Below are 15161 nucleotides of genomic sequence, written 5' to 3'. Positions count from 1 at the left end.
CACCATGAATGGATTAAAATACATTTGAAGCCAAAACCTTCTTACAAAATCTCAGACATCAGGCAGCATCTTCATAACCACTTCATGTGAAGGAGCCTTTAGAGGTGGACATCTGGTTCCTATCACCACCACTGTGAACAATTCTGACTCAGTAATTTAATCTAGAACAGAGCGTTTCACACCAAACCACTCTGAATGACTGTTTACATCTTAACCATTTAATTATGCAGAAATTTTGAAAAATTGCTGGAGTTGCCCTTTAAATAAAAAACGGCCAGGGCGCCTGAATGATGGAGGCAAAGTACAAAAAAGCTCCTCACTTGACAGCTTTGGACGTTGGTCGAAGTTGTTTATCATGTGGAGAGGCGGGTGAGAGGCGCAGCGCCCCCCAGCGGCGAGGAAAAACAGCCGTATATAAACAGACGGACGTTTCCCCACGTTGGTGAACTGAAAGTGTGCCCGGTTTGGGCTGCATGGAAACTGGTCAGGGCCAGCCAGCAGGTCCTTGGGACTTTTTCTGTGGCAGTTTTTGTCCACTAAATTTCATCGTCCTGTGACGTTCAGCCCTCTCTGGATGTAGTGTGACAGCCCGGGAACAAAATCCACCACGGTAAGTGATCCGCTTCCTAGCTTCTTTATGGAACTCTCCGTTCCACCTTAAATGGGCAGCAGTTGCATTCTAGCGCCTGAGGCGCTAGAATGCAACTGCTGCCCATTTAAGGTGGAACGGAGAGTTCGAAAACGAAGTTGGGGAATATGGAAGCCATCTGCAGCCTCGTCATTACTAATGCATTTCTCATGTTACTAACCGACTTTTTCTTAAGATCTGACTTTACTTTCCTTTAATTTGTGGACTGGATCTAAATAAAACGGCTGTAATCTAGTTTTTTAGTGGTGCTTTAACCATTGTGGAAAGAAAACAGGCTGAATCTGCCTCCTGCTCTTATGCAGGCTCTGCTTCTATGTAATTATTAGCCTGCATTTGATGCACTTCACTAAAAAAACAGCAGTGTTGAAACTAGGTGTGTTCCTTCCGGTGTTCTAGACAGATGAAAGAGGAGAAATGTTCCTCCATCTGAGCCCATATTTGCTTTTTTAATCTACCTTCTAATTAGCCGGAGGGTCCTCTTTTCCACTGACAGTGGCCAACACTGAAGTAATGTACACTCTTAAAAAGGCCTCTAGAACCCGGAGTTCTATACAGAACCATCTGTATGCTTAAATAGTTCTTTGCATGGTGAAACAGTTCTTCGGATTGATGGAGAACCCTTGAAGAACCATCTTTAAGAGTGTACTGCACTAGTAGCCAAGTCGGCACGTCTACAGCACATGTAGTATGTACTACAGAACTCTTGAAGAACCATCTTTAACAGTGTACCACATTAGGAGGCGAGTCGGCACGTCTACAGCACATGTATGTACTGCAGAACCCTTGAAGAACCACGTCTACAGCACATGTATGTACTACAGAACCCCTGTAGAACCATGTTGTAGCAGTGTACCACATTAAAAGGCAAGTTGGCACATCTAGGGTTCTGTAGTAAAGTCAAAGGTCCTGTTTAGAACCATGAGTTCTGTATAGAACCATCTGCATGCTTAGATGTTTTTTTGCATGGTGAAACAGTTCTTCAGATTGATGGATAATGTGTTACATATGGTTCTATATAGCATCAAAAAGGGTTCTACTCTTGTTATGATGCCGTTTTCACAAAAGTTCTATACAGAACCATATACAACACAATCTCCACCAATCTTAAGAACAGTTTCACCATGCAAAGAACCATTTAAGCATGCAGATGGTTTTATATAAAACTCATGGCTCTAAACAGAACCTTTGTCTTTACTAAAGAACCCATTGAAGAACCATCTTTAAGAGTGTACCACATTAGGAGGTGAGTCAGCACATCTACAGCACATGAAGTATGTACTACAGAACCCTTGAAGAACCATCTTTAACATTGTACCACATTAGGAGGCGAGTCGGCACGTCTACAGCACATGAAGTATGTACTACAGAACCCTTGAAGAACCATCTTTTTAAGAGAGTAGTAGTTTCAGAGGTCGAAATGTGGCACAGGATCTCTGGACCGTCATTATCAGCTCTGCCTCATATTTCACACCAGCGTGTTCAGCTTCTCCTCAGATCTTCACTGGATCTCAGACACAATACGGCCTCTATAGGTCTGAGAAACCTGGACCCAGCTGTAGGTGGAAAGTCAGAGCCACCCTTTCATTTATTTAATTTCCAGTCAAAACTGCCATTAAGTATGAGTTATTCATTTTTCAGCATCAGAAAAAAGGGCAGAAAGCGTATATTTAACGGAAAATGACAAAGAAGACCCACAACTAAAGATAATATCATATTTCGTCAGTATTTAGGGTAACTACGCTTTACCTTTATTACAGCTTCCATTCTTTTCAGGCGGCTCACTTTCAGTTTCTTAAAGAAATCTACAGATCCACCTCCAAAGTTCAGTCTTAGAAGTTGGTTTAGCTTTTTGTGCTTCTCACAATCCAAGTAATTCTGTCTCATCAGTCCATATTGTCCAGTTTTTTGTGTTCTGCTGCAAATATTCTTCTTTTTTTGTCTTATTTCCTTTTCTCAGACTCACAGCGTTCAGCTGTGGAAGAGTGGAGCTTGATCTTCTCCTGTCTCTCAAAGATGAAGGCATTAAAGGGCTCATATCACAGGAAACCATGCTGTTGTGGAATTTTCCTCAATTTTTTGTAAATTTATAGTAATAATTATAGTAATAATACGTAATAATAATAGCAATAGTACTAATAATAATGGGTATTTTTATTGCACCTTTCATACATTAAAAATGCAGCTCAACGTGCTTCACAATACAAAGTAAAAACTACAGAGGAAGAAGAGAAAAAGATAAAAAATAAAATAAACAAATAACAGAAAAAGGGGATGCATTAATAATTACAATTAAAAAGCACAAGATGAAAGTATAAAGAAAAAAGAAAAAAATGCAGCTAAGAAGAAAATTAAAGTACTATTTTCTTATATAATATTCCAGTAAAAAAAGGAAACAATAAAAAAAAACTAGTTAAAGCTGAAGTAAAGAAATATGTTTTTAACTGATGGGTGTTTATTGGTAATGTGTTCCAGATTTTTGGTGCAGAGTTCGATGTAACATGTAAATATTGTCCATATATGGAAACTCAGTCCATAACTAATTTCTTGTATAACTGTCTTTTATCACATGTATGTAAAGCAGTTTGAGCTGCCACCGACATGAAAAGTGCTATATAAAGAAAAATTATTATTATTATTATTAATTATAACTCAGTCCATATATAGAAAATAAACTGCAAAAAACAGCCCAATTTGTGATGTCATAGAAACCTTGTGTACATATACCTACCTACTCAGCCTTCAGCAGTTTAGCCCCGCCCACTCACAAAACAGCCTGTTTAAATGTAAGGGATAAAGAGATTTTGGAAAATGATCATCTAAAAATGAATTATGAATGTTTTTTGGTAGATAAAAGCACACAAACATCATAAGTGGATCACAAGGGGGGGAAATGAACACAAGAAATGTAGGATATGGGCCCTTTAAGTGCTGTTTATCTGATAGGGACAGTTTTGATGGTCCTCCCAGGTTTTGCATGGTTCACATTTTTTCCTTTTTTTGTGCAAGTGCATTATCTTACATCTAATCTCTGAAATATCTTGTGGGAAAAAAAACAAATAACTTGCACTTAATGGCTGTTTTGACTTTAAATTAAATAAATGAGGTGGTCTCAGACTTTTGCACAGTACTGTACATGTTAATTCAGTATTGCATTTGTAAATGTAGTACTGCTGGTGGTAACTTAACACTGCATGGGAGTAAATTCAACACTGGAGGTGTTCATTTAACACTGTAGAGGTGTTTATATGATTCTATTAATATTAATTTATTCAGCACTGTTAATACGCTAGTATAACTATTAATGCAACACTGCATGTGTTTATTCAATACTGTAGTGGGGTTAATATGATATTATAACTTAATGCAACACTGCAGGTGTTAAATCAACACTGTTGAGGTGTTAATACAATACTATAACCATTAATGCAACACTGCAGGTGTTAATTCAACACTGTAGAGATATTAATATGATACTATAACCATTAATGCAACACTGCAGGTGTTAATTCAACACTGTAGAGATATTAATATGATACTATAACCATTAATGCAACACTGCAGGTGTTAGTTCAACACTGTAGTGGGGTTAATACGATACTATACCTATTAATACAACACTGCAGGTGTTAATTCAACACTGTAGTGGTGTTAATACGATACTATAATTATTAATGCAACACTGCAGGTGTTAATGCAACACTGGAACTGTGTTAATACAATACTATAACTATTAATGCAACACTGCAGGTGTTCGTTCAACACTGTATTGGTGTTAATACAACACTATAACTATTAATGCAACACTGCAGGTGTTTCATTTCACTTTTATTAGTGCTAATGTAATATTTGAGCTGTTAATGCAACAGCAGATGTTAATTAATACTGTATATATGTTAATGCAGGTCTGTACAGGTGTTACAATACTGTGTTAATTCAATACTATCTAGGTAGTAAGTCATTAAAGGTTCATTATTTAATTCTTACTCTTAAAACATCTTATTATGAAATAATTATTATGAAACTAATACCAGTTCTGCATATATGAGTGAGAAATTGAATGAAATTGAATTGAATTTAACACTGTACCGTACCATATGTACTGTATGTGAAATTCAACACTGTGTTAAAGTAACACTGAGGACTGTGCTGTGTAGTTAAACGTATTAAGACTTTACAGTTAAGGTGGTGATGCAGACGGCGTGTTAACTACATTTATAAATATGAATAAATGCTTTTGGAGCTGGTTAGGCTGCAGTTTCAAGTCCTCCTACTAACAATAGAGCAAAATCCCCAGTTTTAAATTAACACCTACAGTATTCATTGAAAGGGAAATTCCACAGATCTTCCAGATTTCTGCATAATTAAGTGGTTTGGATGTAATCAGAGTCATTCAGAGTGGTTTCCTGTGAAATGCTCTGTTCTACAGTTCTACACTGATAATAAGAACCAGGTGTCCAAAGTGTTTAGTGACCTTAAAAGCTACCTTACTGCGCAGAACAGTTACAAATGCATTGTCTGATGCCCACAGCTGTGTTTAACCACAGTTTAAGATAAGTTGTTGGCCTAAAATGTATTTTTAAAAACCTATTCATGGTGGAGGGATACATGCGGGGCGTTGTGAGGCCAAAGAAAACGTATTATTTCAGATTTATGACTATTTTACCATCATCAACATTCCATATAAACCCAGAGGACTCGTGTAGGTTCACTGGTGGTTTTAGATAATAAATAAAATGTCTATATTTGTGTTGTAGTCATGGCGACCCCTGGTTCCTATCACCACCACTGTAAAGAAATCTGAACCAGTTCACACCAAACCACTCTGAATGACTTTTGTAACGTCTCAAACTTCAATTATGCAGAATTTTTTGCAAAAAAAATTGTAAAACTCCCCTTAAGGGCTCCCTACCCAATGTGGTCGAGTGGCATACGGCTTGTCTGCAGTTTAACCTGTTACTTGGTTTAAAGTACGGAGTGAGCATAGACTGTGTTCAGGTCCACAGTTCATTTAAAATGCTTTGTCTGTTATTTCAATTTCAGTCAGTTATAACGTTTCAGTACATCATAACTTACAAGAGAAGCAACTGATATCTTCATTTCAGTTGATTACTTTAAATCTTCGGGGCAAAAAAATGCGTTTCAGTGGTATTTAATGCATTTGTGTTGGAGGTGACTGAGCGATGAATCTTTTCTTACTGTACAGCCTTCTGCACTGCAGTGTAGAGCAACACGTGACCTTGGAGGATTTTTGCTTCTCTTTGTGTTTTGCAATAAGTGCGTGTAGACGCATGTAACGTGAACCAGGCTGTCTGTGAAATATTTACTGAAGCAGAGAGTTTCCTGTGTACATTATAGAGACAGATTTGGTGCCTTGAGGGACTGGATTTCTGGATATTTGATAATCTTAAGTTTGCAGTTCTGCTGCATTTGGAGTTTTTAGACAGTTTGTTTAGTTTTGTTCTTGTTAGTAACTTAAATGTGTGATAAACAATGTTGTTGTGATTAAAACTGAGTAACGCAGTACCACATGTGAGCGTTAAAGAGTCTTTTATTATAGCTCACATTTTTTCTGATGGTTATATAATTACTATATAATTAAAAACTGAGCTAACTTCTGATATTACTGAACTGATGTAACTATAGTCAGCAACGACGGCCTGTAACACCGTTAACATCCACTTTCATTGCTTTATTTGCATATTCGCCAACATTCTCAGATGTAAAATCTGCATAATCTTTCCAAGTGCCGTTCAAAGTATGTGTATGTTTAGTTGATTATTGGGATGTTCTGTTTTAGCCTATAATTAAGTTCAGTCTTTTCTATTGTATACGATTTTAAATGAACCAAAGATTAGAATGATTGTTCAAAAGAATAAATAAAGGCAAAGCAATAAAAAAAAAGAGGTGGCACAAGAAAGGGAGCACAAGGACGATCATTTTCATAACATCGGCGCATATTTAAATTATTGCGATATTTGATAATAATTATCGACCCAAGGCTACTCGACACAACAACAGACAGTAGCTTTTATGCTAATGTAGGACTACGACAACAAATCAAAGCCAAACTGGCACAAGTATAACATTTATATGTGTAGAGTTACAAAAACAGGAAAATCAATAAAACCGTCACCTACATTCTGCTTTTCTGGAGTTAATAAACACATAATCAAATAATATATTGTAATTATACAATTATATGATTAGATCCACATTTTAAAGAACCAGCTTCAATGTGATGTTAAAAAATGTCATAAATTGTGTCTTTGTTTTATTGCAGAGATGTTTACTCTCACAGAAGTTGTATCGTTTAATGACATACTGCCAACCTACCGGATACTGAAGCCATGGTGGGACGTCTTTATGGACTATCTCGGGGTGGTCATGTTGATGTTGGCCATTTTTGCTGGGACTATGCAGTTAACCAAAGACCAACTGGCATGTCTTCCTATTCTAGAGGAGAGTACAACCCCCCACACAACACAGAGCCCTACGCAATTCACGTCATCACTTGGTACTGCACCTGTGGCCACTCAAGATCTTCCTGACAACGTTGTGCATGAAATGCATCAGACTGAGCGTGCTCCAGTTTGGAGCCAAAGTGCCCTTACCTCAACAGAACCTCAACCCAAAGGCCGACGAACAAACTTAGACTTCCAGCAGTACATTTTTGTCAACCAGATGTGTTACCATATTGCCTTGCCTTGGTATTCCAAGTATTTTCCTCCCCTTGTCCTCATCTACACCATATTGCTGATGGTGAGCAGCAATTTTTGGTTCAGATACCCAAAGACCAGCTCAAAGATCGAACACTTTGTGTCCATCTTGGGCCGTTGCTTTGAATCACCCTGGACTACGAAAGCACTTTCTGAAACGGTCTGTGAGGACTCTGAAGAAAACAAGCAAAGGATCATCGCTGGCCAAACGGCATCTAAGCAAGTCTCCACGGACAGTCAGGAGGATGGCTGCTCCAGTGTAACAACACCTATACTAGATAACAACGAGGTCAGATTTTCTGCTGAGAAGGTTGTTCCTGAAGGCCCGAGCTTGACCATTTTGGACAAAAAAGATGGGGAGCAGGCCAAGGCTCTTTTTGAGAAGGTGCGAACGTTTCGGGCTCACGTGGAGGATAGCGACTTGATCTACAATCTCTATGTGGCACAAACAACCATAAAAGCAGTAAAGCTCGTTTTTATCCTGTGCTTCACGTCCACTTTTGCCATTGACATCAATTTCATCCACATTTGCCAACCACAAATTGAACACCTAACAGGATATGATCAATTCTACTGCACTCATAATATGGCATTCATGCTGAAAAAACTCCTCTTCACGTTCTTGGCTATAATTAGCCTTTATGGCCTTGTGTGCCTGTATGCCCTCTTCTGGCTGTTCCGCCGTCCACTAAAGGAGTATTCGTTTGAAAAAGTCAGAGAGGAGAGCAGCTTCAGTGACATCCCTGACGTCAAAAATGACTTTGCGTTTCTCCTGCATATGGTCGACCAATATGACCAGTTGCACTCAAAACGATTTGCCGTTTTCCTGTCTGAAGTCAGCGAGAACAAACTGCGGGAAATTAGCCTTAATCATGAATGGACGTTCGAGAAACTCCGGCAGCACGTGACCTCCAATGCCCAAGACAAGCAGGAGCTGCATCTTTTCATGCTTGCCGGACTCCCCAGTGCCGTGTTTGACATCACTGAGCTTGAAGTCCTTAAATTAGAACTTATTCCTGAGGTGAGACTCTCAGCCAAGATTTTACAAATGACAAATTTGCAAGAACTGCACTTGTATCACTCTCCTGCAAAGGTCAAACATACGGCTTTCACTTTCCTTCGAGATCACCTGCGGTGCCTTCATGTAAAGTTTACAGATGTTGCAGAAATCCCTCCGTGGGTTTATCTCTTGAGAAGCCTTAGGGAGCTGTACCTTGTTGGCAACCTAAGCTCAGAGCACAACAAGATGATCGGTTTGGAATCCCTAAAGGATTTGAGGCGTCTCAAGACGTTATACCTGAAGAGCAATCTCCACAAAATACCCTCGACCATCACAGAACTCTCGCCACATCTCCTCAAGCTGGTGGTGCACAATGACGGAACGAAACTTGTGGTGCTGAACAGTCTTAAGAAGATGACGAACCTGGTCGACCTGGAGCTCCATAACTGCGAGCTGGAGAGGATCCCGCATTCCATTTTCAGCTTGACTAACCTGCAAGAGCTGGACTTGAAATCCAACAGCATTCGCACCATCGAGGAAGTCATCAGCTTCCAGCACCTTAAGAGACTGACCTGCCTCAAGCTGTGGCACAACAATATAATAGCTATTCCGCAGTCCATAGGCCAGGTGAAGAACCTCGAGTCCCTCTACCTCTCCTACAACAAACTGGAGACCCTTCCAGTGGCCCTGTTTAACCTTCCGAAGCTTAGGCACCTGGATCTCAGCCACAATTCCATTTCATTGATTCCAGCTGAGGTTGGACTTCTCCAGAACCTTCAGCACTTTGCTATCACAAACAATAAAATAGAGGTTCTTCCCAATAATCTGTTCAGATGTACCAAATTGAAAGTTCTCTGTTTGGGAAACAATAGCATCACAATCCTACCAGAGTCTATCGGACAGCTGGTACAGCTCACTCAGCTCGAGCTAAAAGGGAACTGTCTAGCACTGCTTCCATACCAGCTTGGCCAGTGTCGCCATCTCAAGAAAAGCCTGTTGGTTGTGGAGGATCATCTTTTTGACTCTCTACCCCTCGAGGTAAAAGAGGATATGAGTAAAGATAATAATATAATCTGAGCTCCACAAAAGTAACTGTTTAGCTGCAGGTTCCTTTGTTTCAAATACATATCTGCCATTTTATTCTGAGGAATGTAACCAAAATATCAGGTAGCGCGTTCCTTTCCAGTCTCATAAACTCTAGGTAATCAATTTGGGTAACATGATGGTAGGTTCTGAGGAAGTCTTAACTGCCCAACAGGTTCTAGGTATTAACTGGGTAAATAAGTGGTACAAACTCCACGGTATTGTGTAACTACTTTGGGTACTTTGGGTAAAAAGATTGTACACAAATGAAGTACAAAAAAGTTTTACATAGCATGTACCTGTCTGTTACCTGTAAACGACAATGACTCTGGGCTCTAAAAGAAAGCGGTGATTCTTACTAGGGTTTTGCTGGAGACTTACTATTTATTTTAGAAATCTTTATAAAAAAAATCTCTGTATTTTGTGATGTCATTGTGCACCATTAATTAATGCGGTACTTGGAGGTGTCCCTGATTTACTTTCCAGCTTAAATTTGTGAAATTCCAGTGAAATTTACCATATCGCTGTTGTTGGAAGAAAACCTTGTATCTCCAAAATGGTAACTTTACAGGAGAAGGAAAAAAACCTTTACTTTTAATGTAAATCAATGGAACCAGACTTTTTTCCAAGTCATTTGGGGTGTTTTCTTTTAGTCCATTCTTCATGAAATTTACACACAATGTAAAGGACAACAGTCATTTTCAAAATATGTCAGAAACTGAAAAACGACAAAATGGAGATACAAGGTTTTCATCCGACAACAGTGATATGCACATACTTACAGCCTTGCTACTACAAATAATTGTAAGGTATTTTTCCATGTCCGTTATCAGCTTAATAGCTGAAACCTGCTTAGTGTTATTTAGTTAAAATGTCTTGGTACTTATCATTTTATCCGAAATAATTACACCATACTTTAAAGTTTGTACCCCACACTTACTCAGTCAATACCTAGAACCTGTTGAGCGTTTCAGTGTAATTTTTCAATGCAGTTTGTAGGTCACACTTACCTTGTAAGTGCAGTTATATGCAAAAGTTTGGGCACTGTTGATTGTGAAGTCGTTGTAGAAGTTATTGAGAATAAACTAGACAGAGTGGCGCAGCTTCTGAGGAGAAGGTTAGATTTATTTCAAGACGTCTTCACACAGAGATGTTCACCGGTTCGGTTCCTTCTCCCACAGGAAAGCAGGAGCGGAGAATAATTGTAGTGTTATCACCCTCAACTGGCCCAAACAACCCCCCCCATTCTCTCTAGAGGATATGTTGACTTATTGTCACGAAAATCAGCTAAACATGTCATTTTACTAAGGCGCCAAAACTTTTGCATAAGACTGTCCCTAGAACTGTAAAAGAAAGCGTTACCAAATATGATATCGGTGCTGTCAAAAAACTTTAAAATTCCTTTTGTTTTGTTTTGTTTTCACACCATTTTATTATGACAACACATTTTAGAACAGATATGGTCCAAAGTAAAAGATGGGAAATATGATAAAATGATAAATCATATCACCTCACATTGGGCTTTTCTGAGTACACTGTGGAAATCGTCAGTACTTAAAGAACAACAGTGACCAAGTGAAACGCTGAATGCAAAAAAATGTAGTCACAGTTTCTGAGAGTATATTAGGTAACACTTTACTTGAATCCTGCTACATGACACTGACATAAGCATGCCATAAACATGACATAGCAGATGTCAGCAGATTCTGTTCAATAACGTAACACTGTCTTGGAACCATTACGAAGTAACTGTCATGAAAGATGTTTGATTTTATGACAACTTCCCCTGCCAGATGTTGGTGTGTGCCCTAGTTAGCCATCACAACATCAAACGTTATGACATCTGTCATGACAGTTACCAGTAATGGTAACATAACACTGCTATACTGAATAAACTCTGTCATGCTATGACATGTTTATGGCATGTTTATGTCAATGTTATGTAGCAGAGCTCAGGTAAAGTTTTACCATATTTTTAAAGTGTGCTTCTTTTCACTGTTCCAACTTTTTAAACAATAGAAAATAAAATATTGTGATACACATCGTGACACTGAAATAATAATAAATCACATCATTTTTTCTTTTGGTAAACATTGAAAATGGGTCCCACAGACCTGAACACCACACAAGGGTTAAGAAAGTTTAAGGTTTCCATTTCAGAGATACGATAGTGATAATATAGAAATATTATTTGTGTTCATTTCTATAATTAATTCAAATAAAAATTCCACATTTCTTTGTGTAATAACTTGAATAGGTTTGCTCCAGTTGCCTTGTTGTAGACTGAGAATCAAAATCTGGCCATCAGAGAGGTCAACAGGTCAAATCTGGGAAATGTTTCATTGAGATACAGTCGTATGTGAAAGTTTGCACACCCCTGGTCGAATAACAGGCCTTTGTTGAGTGTAAATAAGTGTAAATAAGTTGCACGTCCTCTACAGAGACACAGATTTTAACACACTCTTAATACACACTTCCTGTTTTTGTTTTTCTGAATTTAACATATAAAATAAAACATGGCCTGTGTTGAAGTTATGGCTCATTTTTTATTTTACACTTTTTTTTTTACAGTATGTTAAATAAATAGAATCTGTGCATTAAAACTTTCATTAAAAAGGCATATTTGTGTCTCTGTAGATGATCTGTTAATTCATTTTCACCTATAAAATCAACAAAGCTTTTATTTAGACTGGGCACATTTAAACCTTGCGTACGACTGTACAGAGATAAATGTGTAATGTGAATGTGTTATGATTTCTGAATTTGGCTGCCCAGGGAAAATCTGTGTGTATCAGATCTTTAAACATGTATTTAATCTTAAGTTTTTGGATCTAATTTATTTTGACATGTATAAATATTGCCTTAATGTTCCTGAGTTACTGGAAATGTTTCAAACAAGGCCAGCACAGCTTTCCAGCCTGTTTTGCACCAAGTTCAATAACGTAGAACAGGGAGTTTGTATTAAAACTGTGAAATATGAGTTGTTTTTTACACGGTTTATCGCTTTTTAGTACAGAACGTCTTCGTCTCTGTGATGGTTTGTGTTTTTAGACTGTAGAGCAGAGCTCTTTAGGATTTTATACGCTCCCAAACAGGTTCAGTTTAAGGAGACTAACCTTTCCGACAGTCGTGAGGCCGTGTTGACTCCTCTGAGGGTGAAATGGACATTGTGTCTGCGATCAGCTGGCAGTTGAAGCTGCCTGATAAGGAGGATATCATGTCCCGGGAAGACTGGCAGAAGACACGCCCTGCTGCTCTCCTGATGTGCTCGTGTACTCACTGCTCGAGAGAAGGCTGTATGTTTATGTGTTTCATAAGTGCATTTGAAATCCCTGTTTGAGGTTCTGCAAGGATTTCTGTTCATACTTTAAATACATAATAAAAATGAAATATTAAAACAAAAAACCTGCTCCATTTTTAAGTTCAAGGCCAGTTCAATTCAGTAAATGTAACTATTATTACTAATGTTTCAATGTGCACACTTAAAAAAAGATGGTTCTTTGGGGGTTCTTTGGTGAAGAATATGGTTCTATATAGAACCATGAACACTCAAAGAACCCTTTGCATGACTAAAGGTTTCTTCAGATTGATGGAGAATATGCTGTAGATGAGCCTTTTTGAAAAGGGTTCTATATAGCACCAAAAAAGGTTCTATTGTTACACACTTAAAATGATGGTTCTTCAAGGGTTCTTTAGTAAAGAAAAATGTTTTTATATAATACTAGGAACACTCAAAGGATGAAGAATGCGCTGTAGATGGTTCTATATAGAACCTTTTTGAAAATGATTTTATATAGCCCCAAAAAGGGTTCTGCTATTGTTAGAATATCAGGCTTGTTACAACAGAAGAACCCTTTTTGGTTCTATGTAGAACCACATACAACAAATTCTCCAGTCTGAAGAACCATGTCACCATGCAAAAACCCTTTAGTCATGCAAAGGGTTCTCTGAAGGTTCATGGAACACTACACTCCTAAGAACACTCAGGGAATTCTCTGTATGATTAAATGGTTCTTTGCATCGTAAAAGTGTTCTTCAGATTGAAGGAGTACTATATACTGTAGATGGTTCTATTTAAAACCAAAAAGCGTTCTTCTATTGTAACAAATTTAATATTGTAACAAGAGGAACCGTTTTGGTGCTAAATAGAACACTTTTCAAAAACGTTCTATAAAGAACCATCTTCAGCACTGCGCAATCTGAAGAACCAATACAATACAATACAATAATTTGTATGATTAAAGGGTTCTTTGTGTCATAAAAGGGCTCTTCGGATTGATAGAGAATATACTGTAGATGGTTCTATATAAAACCAAAAACGGTTCTATTGTAACAAGCTTGATATTCTAACAAGAAGAACCCTTTTTAAAAAGCTTCTATACAGAACCATCTACAGTACATTCTCCATCAATCTGAAGAACACTTTCATGATGCAAAGAACCCTTTAATCACACAGAGAATTCTTTGAGTGTTCATGGTTCTATATAGAACCATTTTCCTTACTATAGAACCCTTGAAGAACCATCTTTTTTAAAAGGGCACAGCAGGATAAACCACACTTTACATTGTCTGAAAGTCTGGGATCACTGTTTTCAGGAATATAAAACTAATTTTATGTTTATTTCCATTTATGTTACAGAGAAATGTACAAAACACTCCCAAGGCGATGCTAGTAGTGCATATGTTTCAAATAATTTATAGGTAGCTGTAGAAGATATATTTAATAATAAAATTAATAAAATAAACATTCAGAATTAAGGTCTAATAATATAACCCCAAGTCCAAAAATGTCTGTACAGTATGTGAAATCCCAATAAAAATACAAAGAAAAGCAGAGATTAGTAAATTCTGTTTGACCTGTATTAAGATGAAATCTACACAGAACACAATATTTGATGTTTTATCTTAATTTCATTGTTAATTTCATTGCTAACAGAAACAAGGCCATAATGTTATGCCTGATCGGTGTATATCAGCATTCTTTAATTTGTCGCTTATTTACTTACTAAAAATTTTCTCAATCTGTGAGACACAGAGGCTGTGTCCCCTAAAACAGTGTTTAGATCTGCTAGATCAGCGAGTGTTTAAAGCGACAGCCGGTGATTATTTCATGATGATTTTTTTTGCAACGCCACACTGCTGTTAAAGTCAGTGAGCTGGAATTTACACACAACATGAAATTCAGTAATGTAGATTATGACATCTGTCCCATAATAAGTGCCATTAAAAGAAATAAATAAAGAAATGACAAGGAATATTACAAACTGCATTCTGAAAAATGGAGGAGACTGGATTGTGTTTGGATGCAGGTTTGTGTGGATACGAGATGTTGTTAGTACTCAGTACTGTTTTCCATTGTAAAATATGGTGATAAACATTAAATATGAATAAAAAAAGGAACAACAACGACTTTTTAGTGAGTAATTTCTGCAACATTCTCCTTATTAGGTAATATATTTATATACACTGAACAGCCGTAACATTAAAACCACCTCCTTGTTTCACACTCACTGTCATTTTATCAGCTCCACTTACTATATAGGAGCACTTTGTAGTTCTACAGTTACAGACTGTAGTCCATCTGTTTCTCTGCATACAGTGGTCAGGACCCCCATGGACCCTCACAGAGCAGGTACTATTTGGGTGGTGGATCATTCTCAGCACTGCAGTAACACTGATGTGGTGGTGGTGTGTTAGTGTGTGTTGTGCTGGT

The 15161-nt window shown here is 37.8% G+C and overlaps 1 protein-coding gene across 1 annotated transcript; it reads left to right on the top strand.

Annotated features, from left to right (window-relative positions):
* Positions 1 to 414: 414 nt before the first annotated feature.
* lrrc8da (leucine rich repeat containing 8 VRAC subunit Da) lies at positions 415 to 10052 on the top strand. The gene is made up of 2 exons (XM_036565374.1): positions 415 to 610; positions 6930 to 10052. The coding sequence occupies exon 2, from the start codon at positions 6932 to 6934 to the stop codon at positions 9440 to 9442; it is 2511 nt and encodes an 836-aa protein (XP_036421267.1). The 5' UTR covers positions 415 to 610; positions 6930 to 6931; the 3' UTR covers positions 9443 to 10052.
* The last annotated feature ends 5109 nt before the right edge of the window (positions 10053 to 15161 follow it).

The sequence above is a fragment of the Colossoma macropomum genome, unplaced genomic scaffold (assembly GCF_904425465.1).
Source record: "Colossoma macropomum unplaced genomic scaffold, Colossoma_macropomum, whole genome shotgun sequence".
Lineage (NCBI taxonomy): Eukaryota > Metazoa > Chordata > Actinopteri > Characiformes > Serrasalmidae > Colossoma > Colossoma macropomum.
This window is presented reverse-complemented; position numbering and strand designations above follow the sequence as displayed.

Coding starts and splice junctions, on each gene's coding strand:
- lrrc8da (XM_036565374.1), top strand. CDS start 6,932: ATGTTTACTCTCACAGAAGTTGTATCGTTTAATGACATACTGCCAACC.